This window comes from Prinia subflava, chromosome 2, assembly GCF_021018805.1.
Source record: "Prinia subflava isolate CZ2003 ecotype Zambia chromosome 2, Cam_Psub_1.2, whole genome shotgun sequence".
Taxonomy (NCBI): Eukaryota; Metazoa; Chordata; class Aves; order Passeriformes; family Cisticolidae; genus Prinia; species Prinia subflava.
Genome location: NC_086248.1, coordinates 72,388,209 through 72,414,771, shown reverse-complemented (window position 1 = coordinate 72,414,771; position 26,563 = coordinate 72,388,209). Strand labels below are relative to the sequence as shown.

General features: G+C 37.8%; 1 protein-coding gene across 2 annotated transcripts; it reads right to left on the bottom strand.

Annotated features, from left to right (window-relative positions):
- Positions 1-265: 265 nt before the first annotated feature.
- On the bottom strand, positions 266-26,563 carry COG2 (component of oligomeric golgi complex 2). Of its 2 annotated transcripts, XM_063390514.1 has the most exons (18): positions 26,440-26,563; positions 25,750-25,911; positions 24,958-25,023; positions 24,017-24,097; positions 23,297-23,400; positions 21,973-22,081; positions 20,099-20,278; positions 18,968-19,092; positions 17,570-17,696; positions 13,887-14,026; positions 10,754-10,815; positions 9,363-9,514; positions 8,344-8,544; positions 7,481-7,553; positions 6,223-6,365; positions 5,558-5,697; positions 2,267-2,447; positions 266-704 (listed from the first exon to the last, which is right to left on the bottom strand). In XM_063390514.1, the coding sequence occupies exons 1-18, from the start codon at positions 26,506-26,508 to the stop codon at positions 603-605; spliced, it is 2,217 nt and encodes a 738-aa protein (XP_063246584.1). In that variant the 5' UTR covers positions 26,509-26,563; the 3' UTR covers positions 266-602. The 2 variants fall into 2 exon arrangements, with proteins under 2 accessions (XP_063246584.1, XP_063246585.1); XM_063390515.1 differs by lacking the exons at positions 25,750-25,911; positions 26,440-26,563 and having other exon boundaries at positions 23,297-23,402; positions 24,018-24,097; positions 24,958-24,995.

The following is a 26,563-nucleotide window of genomic DNA, read 5'->3' as shown; positions in this document are numbered from 1 at the left end:
ATATTGTTCTATTCCTATAGAAAATAACCAAAACAGCTACTTACCTTTCTTCCACTGCAACCAAACTGCTCCAAAATAAACCTGAGATATATGTAGATATAGCTCTCTATATCCATATAGATACGTAAACTCTGGTTACTCAGTGTCCTTTCACTCTAATCAAGGGTTCTGTTAACAGGAACCTCAGTCACTTTGCCTCTGGAATGGGTTGTAACACAGCCATCAATCAATACATTTGATTTAAAAACATATGGGACATCAAAAGTTAGGAAGACAATTTATTACATATTATTTTCAACACAGAACTTTGTTCTTGTACATTTCAAGCTGTACAACAAAAATAAGAAAAACATTTTCTTCTACTTTTATTCTATAGTAGAAAGTTTAGAACTTTGATTGCTCTCCATATAATGGATAACTGGTAAATTCTCAGTCTTTTGGTGAAGCAAGTTTATCGAGGCAGAAGGTAACACCGATTTGCTGTTCGAGATACTTTAGGAAGCACTTCATTGCTATTTATTTGGTAAAACAAAGAAGAGTTAAATTCTTTCTCTTTCTTTTAGGGACATTGTTTATCTTCAATCACATGCTTTCAAAAATATCTAGGATGGTTCCATTGTAGCCTGATCCTTGGCAGTTAGAACCAGCTCTGCAAGGGCTGAAAAGCTTTTTATGTTGCTTGTTTCCAATCCCATCTTTCGTATCTAAAAAAATATAGAAAACCCATTAATTGTCTTTAAAACATTAAAAACCCACAAATTATTCTCCTTAAAACATTTAGTGAAACCTGTGTTTTGTCCTGCATTGACATGTGGCAAAAATCACAACTGTATACACTACAAACTATAAAAATTTGCACCCAAATTTGCTCAGTTAAGTCTCTCCAGTTACAGAAGTGTCTTGCAGGGAAATATTTCACCATCTTCTAGGCAACTTGTAACTAAAGCCAGCTGGAAGCTTCCCAGTGAAGCAATCAGAAATTCAGTAGTAGTTGGTTTTAATGCACTGATTTCAATTGATTCTTTCTTTTCCAACTCCAAATGAAGTTTCTGGGCAATACTTTAAAGATCAACGTGAATACATCCAAGAAGAGCCAACAACATGATGGTGAAAGCATTTCAATAGGCTGCAAGAGCCTATGGTTCTAGCCTTGAACTTCCTAGGAGACAAAAACAACTCTATAATTACAGAGGTTGCTGCAAGTAATTTCTTAGCCAGGAAATCTATTGCTCTGAAAATAAGAAAAGTATGGCCATGAAAAAAAATAAGAGTGCAGTGAAGCAGAAAAATCTGTATCTAACTAAAACCGTAATGAAGTGATTCTGAAAAGGTGTTTGCTGCTGGAACTCTGTAATAGTCACATGTACCAAAACATCTCCCAAATGATTATGAATAATCTTTCCCAGTTCAACTTAAATTCACACTGCAGTGATTGAAAAGAACAAAAGCTCAACCCCAGGCAAAAACTGACAAATAATAGTTTTTGTAAGATTTCCACAGTTCCACCCAATTGTGATTAGTCTCATATCTGAGAAAAGCATCTGCTCACACACAAACAGACTTAATCTACCTGTTATAATGCATCAATAGTATCTGGACATAAACAAGATCAATGACAACTCCTTGGCAGCTAATGATATGGACCCTTAGTTGGCAGTTTGTTTACATCTAGATATGATTTTTTGAAATAAAGGAGTACAAAACAGTATGCTTATGCAATTTAATGTAACTACTGCATCCATTTCCTGGAATATTTTCTTCTATGTTTTGCTATTTAAAATTTCATATTTGGCACTGAAAAGCATTTACAGTTGTGCAGCACTGTAACAAATCAGGCTGACATCCTCACAGCTCTTGGGAACAGACCCTGACCATGCAGAAAGTCAAAGATGGAGACACCCCAAAAGAAGGGCCATAAAGAAGTTTCTATCAGACCTAAGTCAGGCCCCTGCCCTCTCATCTCTAAACACAGTGTTTTTTCTTAATGCTACCAAGCACAGAGCACTACTTGAATTTTGAGTAGTAAGAAATACAAGCCTTGCATTTGTGTAAGAAAGAACAGGAAAGTATGCACTGCTGAAGTGGTATCTAAAATCACCAAGGTCTGGAACAGTCTCCTTTATACAAATGTGAAAACACAAAGCAAAAACCCAAACCCACACCAACCAAGCTTTCAAACCAAAATCTGAGTCAAGGTTCCCTTTCCTTGTCCATCTCCTTTCCAAAACCATTATTAATAATAAAAAGCTCATTTCTCATAACTTACTTGATCTCCAAAATACTCAACGTCTAGGGCCAGCTGCAGTCGGATTTTGTTGTCATCACTCATGCCCCCATTTGTACCGACAGGGTTTGAAGTTGCAGTTCTTCTGGCTTGCTTCAACCTTTTCAGACTCTCTTCCATCTTCTTAACAGAACTGAGCACATCAGATATAGTTTCATAATACCTAAATTAAGGAAGGTTAAGGAGAAAGAAAAAATTCTACTTTACAGATGAGCCTACTTCATACACAGAAGCACATCACTGGCCCTGCTGAACAATGCCCGAAGGAATGGCTTCCCTTGCAAAGAACCTACTTTTTAGCATTATCAATTAAGCAGTACTTCCATTATTAGCTGCAGAGGTTACTCTGAAGATTACTATTCAATCTTGAAGACTCCTTACCACAACATTTTGACTTGTTCAAGATGTTTGTACTTAATAGTGACCAAGGAATGCAACCGCTCAATTTTAAACAGCCAAAATCAGCCCCTCTTTACAATCAGTAGAATATTGAGCAAAACTGCTTTTACAAACAGGACAGGAATAACAGCCTGACAGACCAAAACCCATGGATTTCTAGGCAAGTTATAAAAGTATATTTGAGACTGCACATGTGCACACCAGTAAGAAATGCCTATTTCTAAATTGAAGAAACTCACTTGAACAGGAGTCTCAGGAATCCAGCAGGAAAAGTCAGAAGAACCCTAATCCTAATTTAGAAGTGGCAGAGATAAAATAAAACACCAATGCCCACAGAGTGGGATCCACATCAAAGAAAGCACAGAATCAAACAAAGTATACACATCAATTACTCAGCAAAAGTTCAAAAAGCCTTATGGACTGAAAACCCATGCCTAAGAAGAGTATATCATACAAATTAACAGATGCCCAGGACAGTGAATTAAGAAGAGAAAATAGAGCAACAATGAGAAATTAAAAGAGCCATGAGAGAAGTGACCAGATTGCTCTATGTTCTATAATTTGCTAAAATATCTAATTTTCAAAAAGCCTCTTTATGAAAACTATTACTCTAAGAATTAAAAGAGTTGAAAGAATCTTCCTGATGATTACTTTTAAACAAGGAGGCAACAGAAAGAAGACAAGCTTTTTTAAAGGGTAATTAGATAGGGGTGGCTAAAGAGAAACTGCTTGCCAGTGCCATGGAAACTTGTTTCACGATACCATTCTATGAAAAGCAAAAGTATTTCAGTAAAATTCAGTCATGTCCTCTTTTCATATCTTGGTATTTCCTAGTCCCACTCACTTGTGATTAATTCCTACTTCTGTTCTACTCCCAAACCCTTCTGCCATTTAAGCAAATTTAGCCCCCAGTGATTTTTAACTAGTTTATGCTCTTTTCTGTTTTCTTTTTCATTTGGATATAAGAATGTATTATCACAGCAAGAAATTAATTATTTGCATCTGTATTCTCAATAAACAAACGATACTATTCCTCCATTTAAGAAATAGTTTCTTTGTCTCTTGTCAGTGAGGATAAGATATTTTAAAACAAAATGATGAAAATAGTAGCAACAAACCATGAAAACAGAATTCAACAGAAAATTCTAAGGAATTAAGAAATGAATCTGCCTGTCTTACTGGTGTTTAACCATTGAAACCACGTTTAACCTAGAACTTAATTCAGGTTTGGAAAATGAAGAACTGCTTTTTCAGGGGCAAAAAGCTCCAGTTGGGTCCAAGGAACTACATAACAGCTACTTTATGTGGTGTCACCAGATTTACTGAAGCTTTAAAAGCAAGACTAACCAGGCACAGAGACATTGAGAGATAGACAAGGATTCACCCTAAGATATTTTAGCTCAATAACCTTGAGTGACTTGAGATTACAGGAATCTTTGCAGTTCTTCAGCAATGTTACCTAACAAATGCTGTGGGTTACCAATAAGCTTCTTCCTATGCACTTAAAAACTGAGCTGTCTTAAGAGACACCGAGCTTGAAAAGAGAGGTTTTGTGCAAAATGAAGATGACCCTTGCAGTCAAGACCAACCTAAGCTTAGCCTTGTCCAAAATACGTGTGAAAAATTTTAAGAACAGTTGGTGAAGGTGTAAAATTGTCTTACAATTTTAAGTCTATTCTAAAAGGTATCAGAAGAAGTAGATTAGGGAGGCATAAGGAGGCAAAGGGCAAGAAAGAACTTGTGTTCTGACTATGGTTTAAAACCTCAGTATTATTATGTGGTGAAGTCTCAGGAAAAAAATCAATCTATGCTCAGCAGCAGCCAACAGGCAATATGATATGGAAAGAATTATTAAGAAAAACCATGTAAAGACAGACAGAAATCACACATTATACTTTAACCTGCATGGTTTCTTCTGATACTATCGTCTACGGTCAGAAAAGTCAAAGAAAAACAACAAAGCAAAACTATAAAGATGAGAAAAGGAAAAAAAAATCATCAAAATAGGCTAAGGTGACTGTTTAGTTTTAGGCAAGGTTAGAGATATAAAAAAAACTATAGCTACCACAAAGACTAAATTGTCCACAACTCAAAAAGTAAGGGGTATCCTGTGAAATATTCTGGCAGAACTTTCAAACAAAAGCAAGTATTGCTGCCTCATGTCCCATGCTGTAACTGACAGAACTCACAGAATGCAACATCCCTGTTCAGTCAGAATTTAATATAAAGAAGTAAAAATTTCAAATAAAGCTAGACAAATGGCAAAAAAATCTCTTAAGGAACCTAATGCATATGACTACTGATGTTCAAAAGCCCTCAAGATGCTAACTAGGAAACAGAAGATCTGCTAAAGAAAGTATTGCTTTATGACTGCCTTATTAAAGCTGTGAACAATTACCTCTTCAGCAGTTAAAAAGGCCCAAAGTTTTTTTTTTAAACCACTAAAAAGTTGGATAATCATAAAATACATTAAAAAAGTCAAAGAACAGTAGAACTCAAGTTCTTGAAAATTCAACCACTGTTCCTTGAAAGTAATATGAGGTTAAGGTCTTATACCAATTCTGAAATAAAATGCACATCTTTAGTTCACTGTTGCATTCCCAGAACTAACCAATTCTTCAAATGCCCTCTGCACCACATCATGGTTTGCAAAAGTCTGAGCAGGAACCAGGTCTTTGGATTGCTTGCTCAGCTTTTCATCTGCTGAATATACAACACGAGAGTAAATCCAAGGAAATATATCCCACCTAAAGTGCTGTATTTTGATTTTCTTTACAGCTGTGTTAATTCATAGTGTTTCGTTTTCTTCTGTGCCCGGTCAATGGACACTGGAGTTTTTAACTAAGGCAAACAATGTTCTGTATGTTATCTTACTTCTGTGTGCTTTCAGAGAGGGCACCTTCCAACCACTGCTGAACCATGGGCTGCCTCAAGGTGTCTCTGTAGTCGCTCTGCAGTCGGTAGAAGGGCTTCAGAGCACTGTCAACGTAAGGTGAAGCTTTAGTTGGCACCTCCTGGCAGATGACAGGGAAACAAGTTGGGGAAGAAGGAACCAGTCATTCACTCACTGAAAGTATCAAGATGCAATTCTAGCACATGGAAAAAATGCTAAGCCTGTACCTAAGTAAAGAGATGCATAAACCATTTAGGACAAGTCAATGAAGACATCATTATACACATGAAAGACACCATCACAGAATTATTCAGTAGCGTTATACAGCGTGATATAATACAGAATAATGTTCAAAATGCCCAAAGCTTTTTCAGAGATGCACGTGCCAGCTATTCCTATGACCAGGGGATGATCCTGAAAGCTTTCTCTGCTCATGCTGATTCCAGAGAAAGCTGAGCAGACTCAAGTGCCCAAAACAGACTATCACACCTTTGATAAAATACCTACACCTTTGTACTGTACTTCACTAGGTTGAAGACATTGTCATGGGCTCTGTCATGCAGATACAGACAGGTCTGAAGAACTCCTAACAATCTCAGCATAGGCCCTTCTGAGATTTGTTTTTTCATTTGCAAGCAGCACTGACCTTGTTGGTTCTCCTATATAACCTTGGAACTTCCAGTGCACTCTTCAGGTATGCAAAGGAGGACTCACTGAGATCCTGGATAATCCTGTTATTCAAGGTAGGCACACAGGCTGATAGAGAAGTCTTTGAATCTTCCAAGGCTCCTATTAAAGTAGAAATGCTGAAGTTTAAACTGAGCTACCCTGCCCAATCACAACACAGTTTATATTATTCCCCTCATCCTCCTAACCCCACTCACTGTCTGGTGTCAAGTACAGGATATGCTTACCAAATAAATATACATCAGCCATTTGTAAAGCATTGCCAGTAACACCAACCATTCCTCAGCCAGAAACACAGACAGAGGCAAGGAAAGACAAATGGAGTAAAGTAACACTCTCCAGATTCAAAGTTTTTCCAGTATTATCAACAAAGCAAGGGCTTGGATCAAAAGGATCTGACTTTTCCAAAGAAACTGTGTGGAATTCTCTCTAAATTCTCAATAGAATGACTGAGTATGTTCAACTCAAAGCCATGAATGGTAACAGACCATCTACTGAGCAGGGGATGTGCACAAGCTCCTATATCTCTAATAGACTTGGACATCCACCAGTAGTTCTGATTTAGAAATCTCAGTGGAATTCACAATGCAGGACTTCTTGCTGTGCTTGCAGACAGGGACCAGTTCACTCATGCAGCTACATGCCTAGCTTTAATTAATAAATTAAAATCAAACTCCATATTTCACATAAAGAATGATCAGATGAAAAAAACCAAACAAATGAACCAAAGAGACAAACCCAAAAACCAAATCAACCCAAAACAAAAACCCATAAAGAAAAAAGGAGGCTAAAATACTGAATTACTTCTACCCTCTGAAGTTCAGGTATTTACCTATGATACTTTGATAATCCTCTACCCTCACATGACTCATCAGGCCTGAGAGAGAGCAGTCATTTTAGAAAAACACTTTTATTTCAACTGGATAATGGAAAGCCTCTCCTTATATCTTCTTCCCAAATTCTTTCAAAAGTTCAATGATGTAAGTCCTTACTGTCTGGAGAAAAATCCTAAAAGCACTTTAGACTCACTCAATTTTTATCTGTTAAACATTTTCCAGACTCAACAGGTTCATTCAAGATTGTTTCTATTTAACAATTTAAACAGAAGGCAAGTTTCTTTAAGTATTTTCATCCTGAGCAATGAAACTGCAAAAGTTGATTTAATTTGTTTGGCAGAGGGGATTAGGGAGAAAGGAGAAGGAGCCTCTCAGCTTTACCTGCAATGCAAGATATATTCTTGAAACCAATAATTTCAAGCTTTGGTTTAATCATGTCTAAGATGTCAGGAATCTGAAAAAAACAACCCAAAACCAAGAGAGATATAGTCATGTTATAAACATTTTAATTACTTTTCCTACATCTTGTAAGTTTGAAGTGCATCACAAGACACCCTCGATTTCTATGGTTTTACTACATTTCTGCACTATCAATACTAGAAATTTACAACATGCATAGGAATTTAGGCTTACACACTAAATCCTCTACCTTACTATTGTACTCAGAGGAAATTATTTAGAATTAATAAAATCCACCCTCAATTTACAACTTTACAAATTACAGAAAATTCAGCCTTACTGAAAATAAATACACAGGAACCACCCCTACTGGGAGACAATTAACACCATACATCTCTGCTCAAGATTCTGGATCATTAATCAAGTATCATCATGACAATAAAACCTTTTCCAATCTCCAAGACTAAAACCAGCAAACACTTAAAAGAGAATAAAACATTAAAGCTGAATATTGCACCACACTCCAAGCTGCAACAGAGACTTTACCAGAAAAGATCAGCAGGGTGACACTCCACACCAAAAAATTGTAAAAAGGAGTTAATTTTAGGAGTTAAGTCCAGCCACTACTGATAAAAAGAATTTAAGTACTTGAAGTGGTTTGTCCATAATCTGCCATTCCAAATAAGCAGAGAGTAGGCCATGTATTTCAGGTATCAGATACCCCAAGTTTTAGGATTTAAGATTTAAAAAAAATTATGGTACATTATTTTAAACAATTTAATGCCCTTACAGGATGCCAAAAACATCAATGAAGATTCTTTCTAAGTAAAGTTAAAAGCACAAACCCGATCTTGGAGTTTGTCCAGATCTGCAGCAACATATATCAGCTGAGTACTAGATATAGAAGACAATGGCAGACTTTCTGGAGAAGATCCATTCCCTTGGTCTTCACTGGGGTTGAGGCTTAAAGAAGATTCCTTTCTACCAACTGGCACAGGTTTTTTGCTTTCCTTTGTATTCTCACTGGAAATGGGCCTTACAGAAACCTGAAACATCAAACTGAAGTGTGAACCCCAGCAATAGTGAAGGCAGTTAAAGCTGGACAAACTGAAACAGTACATAAAGGATTTGTAAGACTTCACCACTGGAATGCCACACCTTCAAGGGACGTTACCAAACACCATTACTAAATATGTACAAATTAAATTTTTTAAAAAATTGAGTGCACTATAAAGTTAAATGGTTTAGAACAAATTTGTCCAAGGTTAGTAGAGGGCAGTCCAATCCTGCTGTCAAACAACTCTTTCCTCCCACCTCCTCAAGCTCTCTGCTGTCAGGCAAGTGCTTCCCCTGACTACTCTGTTTTAACTCTGATACTTATCAGTACTTTCCAGGACTAATTTAGCTGAGAGAACTAAGTCACTGAGTCACAAAAGAAATTATAAATGGAGATCTAACTGCTGTCTTCAACTACTGAAGGGGCATGTACAGAGAAGACAAAATCATATTTTTCCTTGAGGCACAGTGACAGAGTAATAGGCAATGGATATGTACTGTAGCAAGAGAAATTCTGATCAAATAGGAGGAAAAGGCAAATGGGAAGAAAAAGTAATCTGTCATTGGACCAGGGTTCCCAGGAAAGAGTGCAATCACCATCTTTGGATATACTCAAAATTCAACTTAAGAGGCTCTGCACAACCAGTGTAGTGATACTTTTTATAAGCCAAACTTATGAACTGCTTGAAAGTTAAAAACCATGAACTTCACAAAAAAACCTCTTAAAAAGAGGTCACATGTTTTGCTTCAACAAATCTTTTTGATGGACATACCCCATCACCAATCCCTTAGAGCAGGCTGCTCTCACCTCGCTAATGAACACAGAGTAGCGTGCCAAGATCTGCAGGCTGAGTTTCCACAAGCGGTGCGCTAACAGCGGTAAGAACAGCTGATCTGACCAGCACCTCACGAGACTCGTCCAGACCATGTGAGTGGCCAAGAGACAGAACGAGCTCCCAGCTAGAAATGAGCAGACAACAAAGGTCAAGTTCCTAAGCACATTTTTAAAAGATGCAACATCAGTGTAATTGCATTACCCAAGATTTAAAAAAGCCAAGATTCAATCTTCCTAAAAGATACAATCATAAGACAGAAATGTATTAAGCACTGCCTGAATCAAACTCTTAAAATCTATCTCCCCCATGCTTTAGATTTCAAATTCCACTAAAGTCTTGTTGTAGCTGTGCAGGCAAAAGCAAGACATGAGAATTTGCTTGCAATAAAGGCAGAAACAGCTTGGCCAAATAACTCACTTCAGGAAATAACATTTCCAAAATAAATTTTGGCAGTCAGTTGAAGAAGTTACATTAGCTGTGCCTGCCAGCCATAACATAATACTCCCTTAGCACTAAGCTATTGCTCCTCTCCCAGTTAAATGAGATAGTTGCTATAAATATTTATTGAAAACACTGTACAAATATCCACATTTAAACAAAATACTTTTAAAGCAGTTTACACAGTAACATTTTAGAGAATACAGTTAGAAAGATAAGGCATGTGTCTGCAAGTTCCAGGCCTATGCCTTGAAATGGTAAGATTAATGTACTTTGTCTCCATTAGGATTTGTTCTCCTGGTTTGCTTCAGAGGGCAGGTGTGGATACACACATACAGACATTTAGCTGGCCCATAGCCACCTTCTTCAGAAGTATTTACCCTGTAAACTGAAATTAGTTCTTCTGATTACAATTTGCTTCTAATGCATGTATCAGGTTACACCCTTCCACTTTTAATTTTTCCTGTCTCCTCATAAATCAATGTCTGTTTTTGGAGCAGACACCAACACTATGAATGGCAGCAAGCCTAAACGCTGCCAGCAGACAGCCATTTTCACCTCTGCACAGTGCTACAAAAATTGAGAAAAATATGCCCCAATAACACAGCACAGCCCTTGGGTTGTCACTTAGAGGATGTCAAATGCTAACAACTCTTTCTTGCACTGAGGGGATGGGTTCCAAAAGTACGTTAATGACAGCTGCTAAAGAGGTAAGTAAGCATTAGCAAGCAAAGTGATCACTGAACAGAGTTCTCACATTGTCATCTCTATCACAGTGTTCTATACTGTTTGATCAGTTAATCAGAAATAAGCAGCTCGTGTGAACCATGGGATGCATGTCACTGAATACTCAAGAGACAGTGATCACTGCTACTTATACAACTGATTCCTTTACAATAAATATTTTTTTGCAATAAAAGTTTACCTGGTGCTTCCTCTAGTGTATCTGAAAGTGCTTCTTCTAAGGCCCCTGCTATTTCTCTGAATCTGAGAGAAAGAAAAATTTTGAATGTCACAATTCAACAGTTGCTTAAGTTAATGCCTAAACATTTTTCAATGCTTACTTTAGTATTTTTTCAATGTGCTATCAATGGTCATACACAGATTTTAAACATGGAGTTATTTTTGCCCAGCTTAATGCCAGCATTCAAACACTTGAAAGAGAACCTTTGACATTTTACAGGCACATGCAAAGCTACACTTTGAGGTATTACTGAAGTAATGGTTGCGAACATTATCAAAATGATAGCTCACAGAGTGACAAGTCCACAGCTTTTCAAGGAGGGAAGCTTTTTGTTTTGTTACTATTTTTCAACTAAAAGCAAACAAAGTAACACATACTTTCTTTAACCTTCAGATATGTCACCTGATACTGGAGCTCCAGCCTTCTACACGTTTGTTAATGAGCAGTAGCATAAGGTTCTGCAAACAATTTTGTACTTAATAACAATCAACAGTTCCTCAAGGACACCTGTTCTTTTTAAAATTCCCCTTTTAAAAATACCCTTTCTTTAAAAGATTCACTATTCAAAGAAAAAAAAAAGGCCCAAACCAAAATGACACCTCCAAAATTTTTTAGGTATATCAGCAAAAGTTATTAAAACCTCTAATTTTCTGTGCTTGCATCATTTTAAGCTCCCCTGTAGGTAGGAGTTCTGTTATTACTAGTTTCCTCTTCTTTGCTTTGATGTGCATCATTCACTGTAACTCTGTAAGTCTTTCTATCAAGACTACTAATTACAAACCTTTAGGGTTTCTCTTAAAGCCTCTTAACTATCATTTCCAGATCAGGACAGAGGCCCACCTAGCTTTTCTTGTTCAAACTCCTGATGGACTAAGATCAATATTTAGCAACTAAACATGTTTATGAAATGGCTTCCAAACCTCAGTTCTGCCTCAGCACTGCTTCCATCAACAGAGCAGTGTCTTTAAGTCTTATGGTGAAAAGGATTAGAGAACAGAATTTGAACGATGACATAATTTTTGCTGAGTATTTCTTACACAGGAAATGAATTCCCCAGTGCGGGGCTCCCTATAGTTCCACAATCAGCTGTACTGACATAACTGAAAGAGTTCCTGGTGCTGTTTGTACCAGCACTGCTACAGAAGAAATGCCTGAACATCCATCTGTTCCTCAAAGGATCATTTCTAAAGGCTTTAGTAATGGCTGATTTTTCTGGGGAACTTCTGGAATTGTAAAAAGAAAAAAACCAAACAGTCCTAACTATAATTGCCAAAGTGTGAGATAACAGCTCAATAAAAATCTTGTATGACTTAAAGGACATCAACACGCATCAAGAGAAAGCTTCCCTGATACAAATAATTAGTATGTTGCATTATTTTCACAATTATGCACTAAAAAATTCACACTTAAGTTAGCAGATTATTCCAATATAAAGGAACAATATGGTTGAAGATGAATCAGCTGCTGTTATCCAAACATTTCTCAAAATAGTACACCATTTAGACTTACAGTAATCTTGGATTAAAGAAAAAATGATTTTTTTAGAAGTGTTTTAATCAATCAGAGCTCAAAATAGCTAATGGGAAACATTTTTGAAGAGAAATAATATGCTGAAGCTCCATTTCAATTTTATGAGCAAGATTATCAGTTTGATCAATTGGTCTCCTACTAGAAACAAAAGGGCACTTGAAACACAAAGAGCAGACACAGAGAACTATTAATGATACATATCTGTTAAAAGGTTCATGATGGCTGCAGTTCCACAGACACTTTTAGTCTGTGCACTGCTATGTAGTGAACACTTGCCTCCTCCCTTGGGCCAGCACGAATATTTGCACAGCTAAGTGGTTTGGGGAAACTGACTGGAGTTGAACATCAATCTTTTTTCTGTCTTGAGTAACAGATCCTTACCAGTTCACTACACAACTGCAGGAACAGACGTGCAAGCAAAAAACCAAACCTGGGTATCAGATGCTGTGACTACTGTTTTACAAAACACCACGAACCACCAAAACACCAAGGCCCAGCTCCCAGCCCCACACTCTTGTCACTTAGATTAACTCTACCCCTCCTAAGATTCCTGGATGGAATTTTTCAGCACACGTGTAGAGCCACCCTGGATTAAAGAAACTCTATAGATGTGACTATGGTAGTGTTATTGCCAATTACAGAATTGCGTGATAAAAAAGGCCGCTAAAGTGATTCAGGTTAAAAATAAACATCTTTTCCCAATCTTTTGGAAATTACACTTTTTTTTTTAAGAGGCTCTCAGAAGGCTTTGGACCAAGAGAGATCACACAAGGCACACTGGGGTCATAGCAGACTTCATCAATGGCTCTTTGCCTGGAGGGTTGCTCTCCAGCCCTACAGTCAGACCGACAGACTACACTTTCTAAAAATACAGTTCTACATTCTATTTAGTTCATTAAAATTCTGACATTACTAGAATTAAAACACAGCTTTCTTGGGGGTCTCTGTTCTTTTTCAACTACAAGGTCTGTAAAAGGAAATATTACAGATACATCAGACCTGCAAGTAAAACAACCTGGAGTTATTACTTAGCTCCTCAGGAATAGGAGGACAATCTTTGGGAAAGCAATATTACAAGACTCAGCACTTTAAATTAGAGTATATCTGTGAGACAAAAAGAACATCAAAAACAGGAAAAGAGTTCTTTTTGGTTTTTAGTCCTTTAGTTCTATATGTCTAAAAAAAAGATTTCTTCCCTCACGTAAGTACTCCTCCAGATTTGCACAAGTAACATCTTTCAACATACAGCTTAATTTCAGGGACACTGGAGGAAAAGAACCTGAAACAAGAGCTCAGATCTTACTTAGATCTGTTCCTGAAAGTCTTATGAGTAGCTTATCAAATATGCTGTAACAACACAGTACTTATTGAAGAGCAGTTATGTGTTTCTTTGCTAAATTGTTGAAAGATATATGTGACATAGTAATTAAATTCTTAGTTTGATTTCCAGTATGATCTGCTCACAAGTGAGACTGAACAATGAGGAGGTGTGACCTTGAGCCAGATCATCTTGCCGTGACTAACCTCAACTTTGGAAAGAGTGAACAAAAAAATGCATACCAACCTTATTTGAAAATATACAGGCAAGTTCCATTTGTTGTTAAAGCTGTGGTAAGAGGGATGAGCCCTTAACCGTTTCACGCTGGCCTGGGAGCCACACTGTCGTTCAAACTTCCGTACAAAATCCATGCTGGTGGTGTATTTCTGCAGGAAGAGAAGGAGCATTCTGATCACACAAAGGCTCCCACCAAACAAAGAAAGCCCCACCCATGCAGCAGAACTCTGGTATCATGCTACAAGGCTTGAGGTTCAGCACGGGCTGACACTGCCCCTGAACAGCTAACCACACAGGGCTAAGAGCCTGGACTGTAGTGAAACCAAAACCAAACTAACTCAAAGGCATTGCTCTACGGTAACAAAAGCTAGCCTAGGACACTTCTAAAAACATAAACCTGGCCCAGCACACTGATCAAGCAGAAGTGATCACAGATTTGTGAGTATTTCTGAACTCCATCACTGGGGTGGTGTTGCACAGCACTGTCAGAGCCAGGTGCAGCAGATAAAAGTATACAACACAGAGAAACAATCAGGAATGAAACTTGCAAGTACACACAGCCAACCACACACCAGAATGGAAGCACAATATTTTTGTCTGCTACACACCACCTGTGTTATAAGAATTTCTGGATCTGTTTCCCTAAAAATGTTTCACAAACATCAAATACGTGCAGAAGACCTTCAAACAATTTCAGATAAACTAACTTCATCCAGTGTATACTTCTAATAAGATGTTTATGAATACTCTAAGTTGGTTGCCAGCAAAAAAAAGTTTTGTGGTAATTTGATTTTAAATGGATTTAAAATCAAAACACAACTGCAGTTAAAATTACTTCTATGGAATGAAAACTAGTTTGGTTTCTGTGCAAGTTTCTTCTATTAAAAACATAGGAAACACCCATAAAACCTATCCTATATTCTCATAAATCCCCTAGTGAATTTATGAAATACGCCTGACTGAATGTCTCAGTGCTTCTGACTTCACTGCAGCATTAGGGTTCAATCCACAATCCAGAGCACTATGGGAGTGATGTGATTTTGCCACTTGGGAAGCAGTCAAACATTATCAGGAGAAGGCCCTGCATTGCTGTTTAGAAGGTCTGCTCTCAAAAACTCTCCTGTGAGCAAAGGACAGGAACTGCCATGGGAATGCTTTTGTATTTTGTATGTCAGGAAGTTCACAACTTTCTGTTAAAGGTATAACTACGGAAAATCTTTCTTGTGACGTGGCAGTTTCAGTGTCAACATAGTATTCTGAAAAATGCACACAAAAGCTTTAAAGCAACTTCTTTTGTCCTAACCTGGTTGTATTTATAACACAATGGACCCATAAAAGGAATGGGAGGAGTCAGACCCAGACTGAATGACAGATCAGTTCTCTTTCAGGCCTCCTTTCTTAGATAACAAACTCAGCACTGTAAAAAGGCAAACAAGCTGTTAATGCTCTGCTACCCTAAGTGAAAGTCAGAGATACAAACCAAACACCCTGTAAAGACCTATCACCTATGGAAGGCACCTCAAGAGACATTTATCTCAGTATTGAGAACATTATATTCAGGAGGGGGAACTAACTGCAAGATTGGTTCCTGTTTCAGCTTCTAGGACTTGATTGTTGATTGCACAGTTATTTATGGAAAATCAGGAACCAAAATGGAGCAATTTTCAAACAGAGAAACCTGAACTTAATTTCAAATGAATGTTTAGGGACAAAAGAAGTATTCTGTTCAAATACCAATAAATCTACACATCTAACTCAAATAAGGGCACATCAACCTGAACAGTTTAAAAAAACAACTTTGCACAAACACTTATGTTAACATACTTAACATTGCCATACTTAAGATCTGATTTTTAAAGGATTTAAAACAAATGTTTCAATCCCTCTCTCTCTTCTACACCTAAAAAGCCCTTAGCAGATAATACTGCATATTCAAACTTTTCAGCATTAAACATATACATAGATACATATGCAAATAAACATGGAGAAAAAGACTTTTCTGCATTTCTATCAACCTAGAAAATGGAGATGAAAGATTATTGTTTAAAAGTCTGTGCAGCATTACTTCGCTCATCATCAGTGCAAAAACAATTTTTAAGAGCTTTTCCCTGCCTCTTAATTCAGAACTTCCTGTCTTTAGATAGGTGTTATAGCATTTTTACACTTGGCTTGTCAACTCTATATTGATTTTAAAGTAAAATATTTTAATACATTTGACTCTGGGTCACTTAAGTAGTCAAAAGCAATCTGGAAAGTACTTTGGACTTAGTACATGATTTACCTTGAAGTCATGGGTGTTGGGGTTTTATGGGGTTTTTTTTTGGATTGTTGGGTGTTTTTTAAATAAATACAATGCCTTTGTTGGCCAGTATCAGTGTAACATAAGACAGGCCTTTTAAGCAAACCCAGCTCATCTGAAGACAAAATACACTCCTGTACATCATGCTCACAATCTGCATTATGTAGAGCATAAGGTGAAAGCTTCAACAGTGGCTAAAACTTTGTGGTAAACTAAGAATTCTCATGAGGGAAGAGGAACACACTATGGTGTCACTTGTATGGCACTACCACAGCTTTCTTCAACATCCATGTAATTCTTACTCGGAGAGAGCACTGCAAACACACTCAGCCATGCCTACCTGCCTTCACTTATTCAATCTTTCTGTACAAAAGAGATCTTAAATTCCAAGAAAAAGTATCTAAGCGTTTCATAAAAGCAGTTTTGCAGAAACACATGAAGAATCACATGCCTTATAAACCTCCACCAGCAAGCCAGCATTTCCTTAAGTCAGTCATCTGTCCTGATACGCCAACAATGCCCTCCTTGAGACTGTTTATCATTGCTTCCCATCTCTATCTTGAAAGTAAAATGTTTCATGCTAATCACAAGTCAAATGGCCAGGGGGAAAAAAAAATCTAAATTTTTCAATAATCGTGGTTAAACACAAGCAGACAGGACATGAGGAAAAGCAGAAAATTTGTATTTTCTACATGTGACATACTGTAAAGCACTGCCAGAGCCAAATTTCATACTAGACCAAGAAATCTATCTCACCATCAGTAAAAGATGATGTTTTAGAGGCAGAGCAGCACTGCCAATGAAAAAAATACAAGACTGACCAGTACTTGAAATTCATTATTTAATGTAAGCTTGTGATACCAGAGAAATACTATCTCTGTTTTCTAAACCTGATGGCGCTGCCAAGTATTTTTAGGTTTTAGTTGACTCATGTTTATAATCACAACATAATCTTGAGTACTGCAAGAGAGCAAAAGCTAAAACAAGCAAGTGAAACAAAGAATTTTTTTAATCTTCCCATAGTAAAAAACGAGTTGCATTCCAGGTATTTAACTAACATGACAGCTCCTGCTATACAGAAGTTCTAAACTTGAGTGAACGATGGAGTCATCCACTCCCACCTTCGATTATATTGCAATTCTACTCCCAAAATGAACACTAATTCATCTGACTAATTGGTGTCCAACAACTTCTGTATGAGCTTGCCTAACAAACTTGAGGGGAGAATTAATTCCCATGAAAATTGAACCAAGTGGTTTGAGATAACCTCCTCTTCCAATCCATGCAACAACATGAATTTAGACAAAAGCAGCAGGGGAAACAGAGAACATGACTCTTCCAATTCTCGTGTGAGTCACAGAAATTAGAAATGGAAAAAATGAACATTAATTACCTCATGAAACACATCTGGGTTTCCAGGGTTAAACAGTGATGGTAATTTCTCTTCCAAACCGTGTACTATTTCTGGCCACACCGAATTCACTAAGAAATCATATCCCGGAACAATATCTGCTTTTTCACTGAAAAAAATGGTAATTATTCCATGGTTATATTTTACCACCAGGCTTCTGTTTGGAGGCAGGAATCACAAAAAAACAGACGCACTGCACTAGACAAAATGCAATGCCATTTTTTACATATTTATGCTGATTCCTTCAAACGGTTCTTCCTCTGAAGATTCCTTATCTGATTCTACAGTCTCATCACATCCAAGGTGTTTTTTGTAGCACTCAAAGTGTTTTAAAAATTTATCAGTTACATATTTTGCAAGTGTGTTCTGGAAAATTAGTACATTTCAGCTGAGAAATCTTATTATTATTGGTATAATTCAAGTTTTAATAGCTCCAAACTTTCAAGACCTACCAAGTAGGAATAACGTGACTAACGCAATGAAAAGAAGAACTTTTTCCTAATTGTTCCAAACTGTATTTATACATATTGTGTTTGATCAAAAGATTAAAAGATACCTTGATTATGAAAACTTAAAAATTGAGAGCAGAACAGATAAAAGCATTCAATTCCTATTTAGTACACTGCACTACAAAGTAGAAACATTCCATTATTAAGAAAACGATTAAAATTTGCTGAGGCATTAGAAGAATTAAAATGTTAGTAAAACTTAGGAGTCATAAAAAGCTCAGCAATGGATGTCTAATTCGAAAAGTAATTCTGCAGTCCCTAGGGGCTACATCCATAGTTCTGCTAATTACAGCAGTCTACTATATTAACCATCCTGCAAACAGATGAATAAATGGATACAGTTCAGTAGACCTGAATTATTTAAGCTTGAAAACAGGCAATTTAATTGCATAAAGAATTAGGCACTTTTTGAGAACACAGTGGAAGCACAAATCAATTAAACCTGTAGTTTCGGTACATGCAATAAATCAGTCAAACCTCTGAGGATTATCCTCACTTTTCTGATGTGCACTAAGAACTCAATAACTTCTGAACTTGTATTTTAATAGCTTTATTGTGCTCTTCTCCTTGGATGAAGCGTACAATAATATTTAATAGGTTCAAAACCTGAGTTATCTGACACATTGTATTATGCACAGGACTTCTACTACTGAAATACAGGATTGTCTTTGCTTCCCCTGAAGGTCTGGGCTGCAACACCAGGAAGGTCTGTTCACTGGTTTGTTTTGAAAAACATAGGCATGACTTGATTATGAATCTTCAGGAAAGGCCAGGTAAGTCATTAGTGCATGAAAGCTGATAATGCTAAGGATTTCACAGCATATGATACTTGTAACTTCAGGGCAGCTGAGAGAAAGCCCAAGATATTTACCTGGAAATTGCTCCCCCTGTGACTTCACGCAGGAGACGGCAGTGATGAGGAACAAACTCCAGCAGCCTGTTGTACATAGCCTGGAGGCCATTAGGGTGGGATTGCACATACTGCTCCACCATCACCTGCCAGGAACAGCTCAGTGTTAAATGCCAGAAAAGTGAAGACAAAACATGCTGTCATGCAAGACTCACAAAGCTCTTAACGCTATAACCTCAAATACTGGGATAGTCAGTATATTACTTTTATTTTCTTTTCCAAGTATAACTCACCAGCTTGAATTATTACTTCCTTTAAAGCAGCACTCTTAACTGCCAAGACTAGGCTCTAAAATGGGAAGGAGCTCCTTTCTTTTAAATGTGAGCCACTGTGTCTGGCTCCCAACCCACTGCCACATCACTGTCACCTGAAGCAGTCTGTCACGTTAAACAGGCAACTGGTAAAAGCTAATCAGACTCAGAATAAAGTAAAAACTCCTTCCAAATGTTTAGATGGTTCATCCAATCCCAAATACAGACAAGCCAAAGTGAAGAATCTTCTGTGAACATTGCTAAGCTTTTAATGCAGCTAGCAAATCAGTTTGTCTGGACAGTACCTCATACTCAGTGAAAAGGGATAATCTCTGCCATAAAGAGAAGGAAGACAGTGTGAAAAGAACAATAACAATAATAACAACAGCTTGTTTCTTGGAATTCTTCCACATGTCTGAACACATTTGCCTCTTGCTACATAAACAAGTGGAATGGTGCAGAAGTGGTGAAAGAATAGACCCTGAGAAAACCAAGGGGAAAATGACATGTCCCACACTGCAGTAGCTGTTACAGCACTTAGCAGAAACTCAATAGAAACCTGTCCTTAACAGGAGAGGTTTGTTGATTCTTCAGCCCAAGAAAAATGGAGGTAAGAAAAAGAATCCCAGCTGGATATAACCTGAAATTTGTGACAAGCAGAGTAAGAGAATTCCTCCATCCTTTTTTTCTTAAATAGCAACAACAACCAAATTAACATTTTGTTGGGGCTCAGTTCTCCTGTTCTATCCACAAAGATATTTTGAAGCTGCTAATAAAGCTGGAGGTTCACAGAAAAAATAAGCATGTTTGGAAAACAATTGAATTTTTTTTGTTACCTTACCTCATCTATATAAGGTTTCACAAGCACTTGACCAACTAATGCCTCTGCATCTCGTGTTTTGTCAATTGTTGCATAAGTGCGTAGACAGTGGCGTATTATGTCAACATTTGACGTTTGAAGGCCTTCCAAGAGCAGCCCTTCCAGAGACTGCTGCAACATGGCTGTTATTCCAGCTATACGCTACAAAGAAAAAGAAAATATAGTCATGAAAAGCCAAAAGCAAAGCCTTGTCATCATTGTTGAAGTAAATTCATCCAGAAGTACCTAACTCAGCTCCCTATGCTCACTTGAAAAGTACAAAAGTTTTGGTGACTGCTAGCGTTGAACAAACATGAACACAAACTTAATGGGTTACTGATGCTATATAAAACAGGATTTATTATAAGAAAGCTAAAGGCAATTATTTTCTTCTATATGTTGTAAGTTGTATGGCAACTTATACCAGGTCTGCTTCATCCTGAGGAAATAAGTCAATAACTGTTCCTTGTTCAACTGAACCAGTATGTGACAATAAACAAAAGATCTACAATAAGTGACCAGGGATAACAATTGTAGCATTTATCCCTCACTGTGAGAGACTAAACAGACAGCGTGTACCCAGCACTACTTGTCAAATTACCACACACCAATGACACTGAGTGACACTAGCAAAAACCAAAGCAACTAGATTCCTTCTGGCTTCTGCCAAGCAGCTTCTTCAGTCTACACATATTCTCCTTTTTGCAAACCATTTTTCCTGATCTCCCATGATATCTTTTCTACTAGATCAGACTCACTGCTACACTACCTGCAGATATACTCCTGGCCCAAGATGATCCCCACAACTCTGTGTTTGAAGGAAGTTCAGCAACACACATTAAGGGTGTCAGAGCTGAACTATGAATACAGCCAGACAAATTTCTTCTCTCCTTTTTTACATGCTGTGTTGTGTCCACCCATCCTAAAATGATTCACACAGTTTGTACTGAATGTGCAAAGTCTGGAACCCAACTGCTGACTAGTCATGAAAGCTACACTCAGAAGAGTCTTAGCAGCAACAGAAGTCCTGGCATTAAGGAAGCAATGTGACAAATGTTCTCCCACCACACACATTACTCTGCTGCTCATGCTCACTGCTGCTATTATCCAAGTTTGATAACTCAGTGGCCAGAGGAGTCTTGTAAACTGTCCATGTAACAACTTGATTGCACAGATGTCAGGAGCTGAAACAAGTTTATATTTCCGACAGGCAGAAGCACAAAGTGAAAAACTGGAACCCTGTACCACCTCATTAGCTTGAAAGAATGACACCCTCACGCTAATCAGCTTAAAAGCATTACCCCATCTCTATATTCACAGCTTTCTTTGAGCACAAGTTTTCCTTTATTCCCTCTCCCCACTGGATGAGTAGAAGAAAAAAATCTCACCAAAACATCAAATAATCTTTTACAATACGTAAAACAGTGTACTGGGAGATTAGTAATGGCCAGCATAATTTCATGAGAAGACAAACTTGAATATATTCAACCCAGCCACTGTGTAGGCACACTCCATTTATATTCTGGTCTGTACACTGCAGGTAACAAAGCCAACATAAATCTCTACAACAAGGCCTCAGTATCTGTAAGCAGATGAACTGCAGGACACATAGGCCTGACAAAAACATCTGTTCTATTTCTTATTCTTATTCTCAGTAATCTATCCTAAAGAAGTAAGCAAATAGCCCATAAATCCTCAGAAAAAGCAATACTTCTAGTCAACTGATAAAAATGATCTGATGAAACCCATTTTTCTCCATAAATTCATTCAATAAAACTCTGTGGAAACAGACATTTGTCTTCCAGTTATACTGGTTTTGCTTGACTTGCAAGTGTTCAGTGTCATGCAATACTTACTGGTCTCACTTTGTCTAAAAGGGGCATTCCTTTGCTTTGTACTGCATGAAACTGTAGTTGATTAAATTCTGTGGCAATTCTCTCTAAAACTTGTCCAGTTAGAAGTGAACTAGAAGAGAGATGATACAAAATGACAATACATAGTTAGATACTTTAAATCAACTCACTCCCATCTGTAACAGACAGATAAAACTCTCCCTCAACTTTTTGTAGTTTAAATATTTTGAATTCTGATAGGTACTACTATAGTTATTGTTATCAAACAATAATGATCTGGGGTACGCTACATGATTAGTGCTGTTTTACAGCTCTAACATGAAACAGGTGAAGCAGAAGATGAGAGGAACAGAAGTTCTTGCCTCAGCAGTATGAAGCACTTTTTTCTAGATGGCAATTTTATCAACACATGAAAAGTCAGTCTTGAGAGAGCTCAGAAACTGCACTAGGTGACCTTCACCATCCAGATTTGTTTCTTTCTTACTCTATCATATAGTAAAAATAATGGCAGCTATCTCTAGAGAAACAGTCCTGCCCTTCTCAAGTCCAATAATGAGCCAGATTTTCAGTTGCTCAAATAGTGATCTTAATTGCAAACTCAATTCTGCAAAGTGCCTCACCTGACTGAAAACATCTGCTTTTGTCCCTCTAGGTATCAACCTACTTTCTGGTACACCTATCCCCACGACCACGTGCTCCAGCACGCTGAGCTGAACACACAGTCCCACACTGTGTCTTCCCTCCAGCTTCAATCGCCCTTGCATCCCAGTCAAGCCTTTCAAGTGCATGACTGATACATCAGTTTCAAAACTGGCTGAAAGACACTTTGCAAACCTCATCAAGGGCAGAGGAAGAGGCTGGACTGGAATTTGTCACAAACCTTCCTTGTACGAGGTTTCCCTTGCCTGCAGCTATTCTTGCAGCAAGTCCTTTCACTTACACATAAGCAGGGAAAACAAGAAAAACTATTTTGTTTCACTTACAAATGACACTGGAATAAACTGTAGAGAGTATTTCAGACATGACATTATTAGTGACTTCCAATAAAATAAAGTAAAATAAAATAACTGCACACCAACTTTAGAAAGCTTGCTTACTGAAAGCACCACGAGTAATTTGGAACTTTGGAGTCTGAGTTACACATTCTGTGAATGACTGGCTTGCAGAAGACTAAAATCAAGAAAGTACTAAGACTACAGTAATTAATTCCATCAGAGTTACATTTCTGAAGATATAACCTACTGCTTGTAAATTCACCTTCAACAACACCATGAAATTAAGTTAGTCCCATCAATTACAAACAGAACTGAACATTACAAATTTTTACCTGTTTCCCTCTAATGAGGACAATTCTTTAGTGCCTTGGGAATGTAGAATCTTCTCAATTTTCTCAACAGACTGAATAACATGAATAAGTCTCAGGACACACATCTGTAATTAAAGAAAGATTTTTCGTGTCTAACCTCAATCCCGATTGACATTACCTAAAGGAAATATTTTGGATGGTTTCTCAGTTCTTTGGGGTTTTTCTGGTTTAAGTTTTCTCCCTTTATCTTAACACTTGAGTCACATCTCAGTTGAAGTATTGCTCACATAAATCCATAAAAGACCACAAATAAATGTTTGTCACAGACACAGGACAGCTGTTCCTATCCCTGATGTTTTTCAAAGTTAAGCACAAAGACAAATGTTAGTGTGTCTCCTGCCCATAAAAAAAAAACACCTGTACTTCAATTCCATTCATAATAAGTAAGTTGATATGCTACTGCAGTCAGAAACAAGAGCAACTGTAACTAAAAAAAAAAATCCAACTAAATCAAAGATATGTTTTGGGCAGTTACAGTAAAACAAAGATTTACGATCACCTAGACACTGTAAAATATGAAGTCTGTCAACAAAAACGTCAATATATTTTACAAGTACAAACTGCACAGTGTGCAGTTCTAGACAGCCTAGAGCTTTCTAGATTTCATTTTCTCCGGATTAATGGCAAAATCAAAGTCATCCTAAGGATGATCTTTTAAAAGTAGTAATTTATCTGTTGTACCTTTTTTCTTCTAATATCTTCTTGTTTACTCATCCGGTCATCTACTGCTTGAATTCCTTCACTGACACATGACTTAAGACTCTGTGAGAGGAAAAGTTTGTAAAGCCTGGGTTGAGAAAAACTTAAAAAAAAATTCAAATTTAAAACACATATTAATAAAATTATGGAACTAAAAAAAGTTACTGTGCATCAAGTGAAAAAGCCAAAAATGCAACTAAACAACTGAAAGTAGAAACTGCTTCTAAGGTATTGCCACTGCAAATAAAATTATTTCCACCAGAACTGTTCTTCTAAAAACAGCAATCAACCCACTATGTTTTCATGTCTTGGAACTGAAGCTATAAATCTTTTTTAAATAGTGTTTTTCATCTAATAAGGATTTCTCTACGCTAGATGACCCTGTTTTCTGTTAGACACGAAGGGTGTGATATTTTGAAGGCACATTTATGCAGCAAGCATCCTTCTGAACTGGCTGCCAAGATGATCAAAAATTGCCCGTTCCTATAAGTACCAAGTCAGTGTAGAAGAGCCAGAATAAGATTCACCTTCAAGAGGGTGATGTTTCATGGTTAAACCACACACCGAGCAAAATAAGTCCATAAAGAGACTGTGCTGCATCTGAATTTTCTACCATCTTTAAGTTACTCAAATATTAAAACAGTTTCAAGGTATCTCCATGGACTTGTCTTGCAAGAGCCTATTCTCTTGTCAAATTTAATAAACTCTTTATCTCTTGATTGAAAAGCACTACAGGAAACATAAATTTACTGCAACACAAGTGCTTGACAACACATTAGTTTCTCCTACTAGCAATCTAAGTCATCAATTTTCAAAGAGAAGTTTATTGTAACAAATATCAACTTGAGTAGAAGACATTCTGTGGATGGACTTTAGTGAGCTGAAGTTTACCAAGCTGTTGACAATGATTGTTTTGAACATACCATAACTTCTTCCCTTAACTGTCCCAGGGGTACTGAAAGCTGATTGAGAGCCTTGTCCATGCCAACCTAAAGAAATTACCACAAACACATTTATTACTTTTTTGATAAGATCATATGTGAACTACTGACAAAGCCTATCATTTTACAGATACTAAAAGAGAATTTCGAAAACATAACTTCCTTTATAATTTCCAGTTTTAAATTCAGTGGAAAAATATGTTATCTCAAACACAGACATGAAGATACGAGACCGCTTTCACACAAAGTCAAAAGATAAACAAAATTTCCACCTATGGAAATTTTTCCTCTCTGAAGTATGTTAAGTCTCAGTCTTTGAATTTGTATAATTGGAACAATTACAATTTTCAGACACAGCATTGGGGGGTTTTTTAAGATACTTTGACTATACAAAAAGCGTAACGATTCCTCTAAGAATCCCTCAGAACAGCCTTACTTTTATCATTGCTATTCTATTTTAATAATTTGTTTCTTTCCATTTTAAAAGTGCTGACAGTTTAAAACAAAGTTTGCCCTGAGTCTAACTCCCTAAGGAATCAGCTTCTCAAGAGAAAATGCATACATCTACCACATTTACTACAGGCCAATAGCAATTCTGTACAGCAGCTAAATTCTACAGGAAAGGTGTCTCAGTGCAAGGATTAGAGACCTCCGTTTATGATGCCTTAAACCATAAAATGCCAAAAAAAAGCCATATACTTTTCACATGAAAAATAAAAATCCCACTGAACCACATTAAGCCTGAACTTACACAGTACAATCAGTAACACTTACTAGATTTGTTGAGAGATTAACAAAATCTGCATAGTCTTTATTTATGAGTTCTACCATAGCAGTTTTAAGGAGTTTGTAATAGAGCTCCAGATCCTCTCTGAGCTCTTCCAGCTGCACACGCTTCCTGCAGTCTGACACAAAGTGATCAACATCAAAATCCGCCTGCAACAGGAAAGACAGGAGGATGTAAGTGAACAGTTCACACAAGAACACACCCAACATAAAGTACTCCATACGCCTGTGAGTTGACCAAACTAAAGCTCTAGAGGGCAAAAAGCTTCTAAACGCAGTAGTTAAACTCTCGGTTTTTACGATGAAAAGCAGAGTGTCGTGAGGCTGAATACTCAAAGACCAGCTCTCCAAAATACAGGAGATTTAACAACAAACAAGCAAACAAACCACGAAACAACAGCCAAGAGTCGAAATTCAGTACTGAGAACTACTCTGAGCTCTCCAGGCAGTGAGGCCTCTCTGTCCCGTCTGTCTCAGAGCCCGGCCACCCCGCACACGGCCGGGTCCCCCTGTCAGTGACACCCTCGGCAGCCCCCGCCCGTGGGAAGGGCCGTGGCCGAGCTGTAAAATCCCGGCCCAGGCTCCGGGCCGCTCTCTCCCGCAGGGAGCCCGCCACCCGCATCCTCAGGGAGCCCCTCGCCCCTCCACAACCCTCCAGCCCCGGCGGCACCCGCGCACCTTCATGAACTCGTCCTTGTCGAAGCAGAGGTTCTCGGGGCCCCGCGGCAGGTTCATCGCGGCCTCCATGCCGGGCCCGGCGCCCGCCCCGCCCCTGGGCCAGCGCGGCACCGCCGAGCGCGGC